Genomic DNA, 7204 nt, shown 5'->3' with positions numbered 1-7204 from the left:
TAGCTGGCTTACACGCTTTCACAAAAGTAGTTGTTGGTAGGATGATTGTAAAGGAGAAAAAAAACCCGCACAATATAAATGAACGAAATATAATGTAAATGGCGGACTGTATGGAACACAGTGTACATGCATAAAACACAATGTATATGAATGATAAAAATTTTAATAAAAAAGAAAAAATAAACAATAATTTTAAAAAATAAAAAGAGGGATTCTTAAGGTGCTGGAAGTCTTTGATCTCGACTTTGGTGACAGACACAGAGACCTACACATATGATAAAGTTGTACAGAACTAAATACAAACATGCACAGAAGCAGGAAACTGGGGAAATTTTAGTAAAATAGGGAGATTTTATCAAGGACAATGCCTTGTTGTGACACTGCACTATAACTTGACATCACTATTAAGGAAAACAAGGTAAAGGGTACAAAGGATGTCTACCAGTTTTTTAGAACTTTGTGGGGATTTGTAATTAGATCAGCAAAAATTTCAATTAAACAAGATGTCCAATTCCATGACAGTCGCTATCAGTAGTAGGAAATAATTAAATAGGCTGCAAAAACTACCCTGCATGTAAATAATTTAGTTATGAACTTGGAGATTTAAAACAAACAACAATAGTAGAAACTATTTCCTGAACATTCACTAAGTAAGTTCTATTGTTATGTGCCATGGAGTCAGAACTGATTCATAGCCGGCCATCTAGAGGGCTTTCAGAGGCTGTACATGGGAAAACACTAATCATCTTTCTCCAGCAGAGCAGCTAGTGGATTCAAACTGTGTGCCTTTGGTTTGAAAGCATAACTCCTTGTCACTAAGCTAACAGAGCTCCCTTACTAAGTTCTAGTCAGTGAGTTACTTAATTTTGATGTACACATTTCTGTCCCTTTAATAGTTGAGGACAGTGAAGATCCAAAAGGTTGAATAACCAACATAGGTCATGGGAAAGCCCAGGCGGATGTCAGTCTAACACCTGGTGTACGTGTTTGAAATACCACTTGTTCCTACTCTCTCAATTATGGGGCTCTCCACTCTAGCTTCCCATTACCATTCAAAACTGTGTTCCCCTAGGCTTTCAGCCTTCTCATGTCCTGCTCCTGAGCAAATCTGTCATCAGTGAGTGTCACATACGTGAGGACCATTAGAACCTAAGATCAATGTTCATTCAGCACTGTTCTCCATTTGTGACTGGGATGACCAAGAAGTACTTACTTTTAATTGGCTCGTAGTTTTAGGATTTGTGGCAACAGCCTGAATTTCCTTTTCTTTCAGTTCTTTATTCACATGTTGCTGGAATGGATCTAATGCAGAAATAAAGAATGTCAGAGCGCTGTGAGTCAATGGAAAATAATGTTTTTCTTGTCATTAAATGGCCTACTGTCTAGGAAGGAGACTGGTGGAAGTGCTTAATCATCCAGATGCCAACTGAAAGGTTGGCTCACTGGAAAAGATGCTTCCACAAAGATGTATAGCTATGTACACTTTATAAGGCAGTTCTGTTCTGTCCTATAGGGTCAATTTGAGTCAAAATTGACTTAACCACTATAGGTTTGGGTTTTATCTTCATTTGGAGCATAAAAAAAGGCTTCTGAGAAACTCATCTTCCTAAAGCATTTCTCTAACCTATTACTTCAAAAACTGATGAAAATCTTAACTGCTCAGCCTGAAATTCTAAACATTACAGGATGCATTTCCCACCTTCACTTTCAATGTAATTCTGAACTATAACCAGAAACCACAGCCAACAGAACGGCATTGATTCAATGAAGGCAGTGGAAACACAGAGCAAGACCAAGTCAGCATGCCCACCTGAGTGCAGGCCTTTCTGAACCTGTTACAAGCAACCATGTCCAAGTGACTGCTATCTGGACATAGAGGTACCGCCAAGAGGTTCCAGGAGATAGGAGACTCTGGGCTTCTGAGGTTCCCTGTATTAATCAAATAACTACAACTGGGTCTCACAGAAATGACGCAGAAAACTAGAAGCATGTTCACTAGTCATTATGGAAAGGTGAGGACTGGGGAGCCAGCCTTCCCCAGTACCACTCTCTAACTATTTCTTCTTCTAAACATTCCTCCCTCCCAACATGGTCTCACCACTGAAAAACACTTGAGTTTCTTTGAGAGGTCTCCTCTTCCAGCCCTAGATACAGCTGCCGAACTGTCTTTTATTGTTGCTCATTTTAACATCAGGAGATTGAACTTGTGTTAGGGCACTGCCCTTAAACTAAGTACCAGGTGAATTCAAACACCACATGCTGTGTGCTCCAACCTTGAGATACTTGCAGAGAAGAGGTGTCTCCACTTTCCTCTTCAAGAAAATTGGTCTCCAAGCTGAACAGTGACTCATGTTTTGCATCTGTGAATCCTTCAGGGGATTCTTGTTGAGATGTGCCAGGTGGCCCTTCCCCATCTTTTTCTTGAGGATCAGTAGATAAGACCGTATCTGCAATTTTGAGAAATATTTTGTAAAAAAATTTACTAAAAAATATATTTTTTTCCTTTGATGACAAAATTCTTTTAGCCTATGGTAACAGTGAAGCTCACTGGAGAGATGGGAATTATTATTTAATGTGAAGAGAATTCAGGTGGCAGCCATGAAGACTCCAAAATTAAGCTTGATGCTTCCTAGGGACTTATTTTAGGATATTATCTAGATAAAATACACTAAGATGTACATGGAAGGCAGTTCAAAGCAGCACTGATTATGGCAAGAAATAGTTGAGGAAAGCAAAATGTCTATCAACCAAGTACTAATGAAATAAATTACTACAAATAATATACAGTTGAATTCTATGTATTTAAAAAAACTAATGGGAGTCATGGCTAGAACAGTACATTGAAAGGGAACTACCAGAAATAAAAGCTGGATTCAGAAGAGGCTGTGGCACAGGAGCTGATATTGCATGTATCTTGGCTAAGAGCAGAGAATATAAGAAAAATGTCTGTGTTGAACAAGACAAGCTAGATGCAAAAGGCAAAAAGATACATATTATATGCTGCCCCTTAAAGGAAATTCTAGAGCTCACAAATCTAATCTGTCTAATGATAAGAAGATCAGTGATGAATGAATACCACTGGCCAGCAAACTGTGAAAGAAAAAGAAGGAACTTTCTAGAAATCATGAAAATGCTCTATACCTTAATGTTACATTAACATACCCATATAATGTTACATTAATGTAGCTATAAGGAGCTTTGGTAGCAAGTAACAATTAAGTGCTAAAGAATTCTAAGGTTGACAGTTTGAATTCCCAAGCCATTCTGAAGGAGAAAATATGTGGTGGCCTGATCAAGTAAATATTAAAGTTTAAGAAGCCTATGGGTATTCTGCTGTGTCTTACAAGGTCAGTGAGTCAGAAGTTAACTCCATGACTCACAATATCGACATGAATGTATATGTATACATCTGTCAAAAGTCTCATAACAGCTACATTTATTAATATCACCCTTTGGTTTTAAATATGTAAATTCTCTGTAACATACCCTGCAGTGTGACTACTCTTCATCCCAACATCACCTTTAATGCAGCTGTTCCATATAAATAAGCTGCATGAACATGTTTGCATATTTTATGTTTCTCTCCCATTACCTTTTTTTTTCCTCTAAGGGAATAGTCCCCTCTCAATAAACTTTTCATCAAGACAGAACAATGTTCACTTTGCTTGATAATATATATTTTATAGATACTGTTTAGTATCTCTATAATACTAGAAGTCTGGGGGACTTTAGAATCACCGAAATCATAAGTAAAATGTTTTTGCATTTCAAGTGAGAGCATTTTCTTGGGTTCAAACAAAGAATTTTACTTATATATTAAAGTCCTTAGTCCCAACTCACACAGTATAAGGTACAGAACCAAAGGCACACTATCTGTCATCTTGTAAAGATGTGACACTTACTTTCCTGCATTTCAGCAGATTCTGCCGTCTCTTCTTCCACACTGGCATCACTATCATCATCTTCACCACTCATTTCTGGTCCTTCATCTGCAATTTCTTCCTCTTCCTCCTCCTCCTCATCTTCTTCTTCTTCCTCAGAAACATTCTTCAGTGTTGCAAGTAGTCTGTGGTACCCAGAAACCTGTTCCGGCTCACTCTCTGCTCCACTTTCAGAATCTGAAGTATCTGAATTCTCTGACTGAAGGAAAGATAGGAATTTTAAAAACCAAAAACTGTACTATTTTTATTGTCCCCTTGGGTGAGCTCAAGGCTCAGGCTTTTCAAACTGAAATTCACTTTTTCTGCTTGCATATATCATGCAGTCCTACCTATCCAACCAAATCTTGCGTTAAGTTTACTTAAATTAAACTAGATATTAATACTAGAAGCTCTTCATATTTTCTAAATAGCTAATGCCCTAAATAGGAAGAATAAAAATTTAAGACAGAATGTTACATTTTAATAAAATTTAAACTATGTCTCAGACATAGGACAAAACCCATGCTTAAAGAGGCAACAAGGTAAATTATAGTTCAAAAACAATGTGGTAAACTTAACACTTACTGAAATGAAATAGGACTTTTGTTTATTTTGTACTCTGTTTATGGCTCCATTCATGCAAAGCAAATAAAAAGTCCCCCTTAGTATTTTCTAAGAGTCTCTGAACCTAACAGATCAGTTTCAAACTTGAAACCATTCCAAACTCAGGTGTCCATATTAGTGATCACAATGGCATTTTAATATATATTCTCTTCCAAAACTAAACAATATTACTAAAACAATAGCCTATACATAATTTTCTTTAAAATATATGTAGGCAAGACCTATTATTATATATTCTCTTAAAAGTAACAAGCAGAACAATAGTATAATGCATTACCAGTTGGCATATCTGTGGTTTTGCTTCTGTTCTTGAAACCCTAGGAGAAAGCAATGTTATAATATTAATAACTACTACAAAAAAAGCTTAAGAGCAACTTTAACTGGAGGGGGGGAAAAAGGAGAACACAGAATTGCATGCACATTATAACTAAAGTAAAAACAACATAGTAACTTGGGCAGGTATAGTACAAACGTTAACAATGGATAAAAACTGACAAAACATGCAAAGAGGTCATGAGAGATAGTGGAATCAGATAACCACTGATCCTGATTTTAAAAAAAACAAACCCAAAACAACAATTTAGTAGTTAAAAGATTTGCCGTCCCTGTTTTATTAGTAAACCTCTTAATTAAAAAAATGTTCCGTCAACAGAGGGGCGAGATGAGTATTAAGACCGTAACTCTGAAAGTATAAACAATTAAAGAGGAATCCGCCAACTGCAGAATACACAGCCTTCACCAAATATATTGGCTCTCTGCAGTAAATGCCTATATGAAAATGATATCGAGGACGCCAACAAATTATTTATAAACAATCTTAGAAGAGCTCAGACCCTACAACTCCGTCCACATAAAAATGGGCGTGTCGTCTAACAGTTACCCATTCAACTATAGGTAAGTGACTCCATCTAGAAGAGCATCAACTCAAAATCTGCCTCAGAAAAGCACACAGGGGCCTGACTCCGAGCACCTCGGGCGCCAGGAAAGCGTGTGGGTAGCAGGTGCTGCCGTCATGACCACGTCGGAGGCTGGCGGACCTCAAGCCGGGTAAATTCTGGCAGATGCTTCCGCGTCGCCCCGCCATACCTGTCAAAGAAGGGATGCTCCTCGCCAAAATCGCGAAGATGCTTCTTCTGCTTTTTAGTTAGGCTGTTAAGCAGATGGCTCTGGCTCCGGCTCCTGCGTTTACCCATGGCAAAACCCTCAAGTTTTCCCACCTACAAACGCCACGTTTTTCAGGAGAAAGTTACTCTGTCAAGTAATCCATGTGAGCTCATCAAGGGTGCTTTACGGCGGAAGCGGACTGCCGTAAAGCAATTAGCGTTACGTCACCTTTTACGCCAGGAGGGAGAACTAACTTCCTCTTGGCAATTTTGCCCAGAACAGAGGCACTTAGACAGGTATTCGCGGTGCAGTTTTCTTCTGACGTAACCACAGTGCTGTTGGGTTAGCGGGCAAGGTGGGTGGGTGTTACATATTTTGTGCTTGTATTTTGATGGTGAATTCAGTCTACGTAACTGTGTAGTAGAGTGGCATCCACTCCATGTCTCTGGAAACTATGAACTTTAAGAAACAACGATAGTTATAGAAAGGTTCAGGTCTTTTGTTCATAGGGTCGCTATGAGTCGTGCTGGACTCCACGGCAGTCAAAAACAATAAATGTATAGTAACGGATATAATTTATCCAAGACTAGGCCTTTGGCTGTTCAAGTTGTGGTGCTGGAGGAGAGTCATGAACATACCGTGGACTGCCAAGAAAACAAATATGTCTGTCTTAGAGAGGGCGAAAACCAAGTTTCTCCTTGGAGGCTAGGATTTTGAAGCTCCGTCTCACATACTTTGGGCATGTGGCCAGGAGGGATCGATCCTTGGAGAAGGACATCATGCTCAGAAGGCTGGAGGGACAGTGCAGGAGAGGAAGACCTGACATGGGATGGATTGATAGAGTAACTGGGTCAATGGGTGTAGGTGTGTAGGAGTCCAGTGAGACTGGCTCAGGATAGGGCAGGCTTCAGACTTGACGGCACAGACAAAAACTGGCGGTTTGAGTCGACCAGCAGCTCTGCAGGAGAAGAATCGGCCCTTGAGATTTATAGCCTCTGGAAGCCCACTGTAGAGTTAGCTATGAATCCATTCCAACTCGATGGCAATGAGTTTTGAATTGAGTTTTTATTTTTTCTTCCACACAAGAGTATACATTGATTATTGCTGTTAGGTACTGTTGAGTCGTATAGACTCACAGCAACCCTGTGTACAAATTACATAGTATCCTGTGCCGTCCTCACAATCTCTTGACCCTTCAGCCACTGCTTCAAGTCACTATCACATTGAAGGTCTTTCTCTCTTTCACTGACTGTCTACCTTTCCAAGAATGATTGCCCTTTCGAAAGAATATCCTCTTCTAGCAACATGCCCAAAGTATTTAAGATGAAGCTTTACTATCCTTGCCTTCAAGGAGCATTCTGGTTTTCTTTTCTCCAAGACTTACCTGTCTGTCCTTTTGGCAGTCCATGGGATATTCAGTGCCCTTCTCCAACATCACAACTAAGTCATTGATTCCTTTTCCTGTCAGTCTTAATCATTGTCCAGCATAGTAAAATGATTTGGAAAGACTATAGCTTGAATCAGATGCACCTTAGTCTTTAGACTGACATTATTGC

General features: G+C 39.1%; 1 protein-coding gene across 1 annotated transcript in view; it reads right to left on the bottom strand.

Annotated features, from left to right (window-relative positions):
- Nucleotides 1-5737, bottom strand: part of DIEXF (digestive organ expansion factor homolog (zebrafish)) — a 34874-nt gene extending 29137 nt beyond the window's left edge. Inside the window, exons 1-5 of the mRNA XM_006887950.1 lie at nt 5631-5737; nt 4822-4861; nt 3903-4140; nt 2274-2447; nt 1214-1302 (exon numbers count right to left, since the gene is read on the bottom strand). Of these exons, the coding sequence (XP_006888012.1) occupies nt 1214-1302; nt 2274-2447; nt 3903-4140; nt 4822-4861; nt 5631-5737 (648 nt within the window). The remainder of the gene's footprint in view (nt 1-1213; nt 1303-2273; nt 2448-3902; nt 4141-4821; nt 4862-5630) is intronic.
- Nucleotides 5738-7204: the final 1467 nt, after the last annotated feature.

This window comes from Elephantulus edwardii, unplaced genomic scaffold, assembly GCF_000299155.1.
Source record: "Elephantulus edwardii isolate Elephantulus edwardi_28Jun2011 unplaced genomic scaffold, EleEdw1.0 scaffold00063, whole genome shotgun sequence".
NCBI lineage: Eukaryota > Metazoa > Chordata > Mammalia > Macroscelidea > Macroscelididae > Elephantulus > Elephantulus edwardii.
Note: the sequence above shows the minus strand (reverse complement) of the source record. Positions and strands in the feature narration are given on the sequence as shown.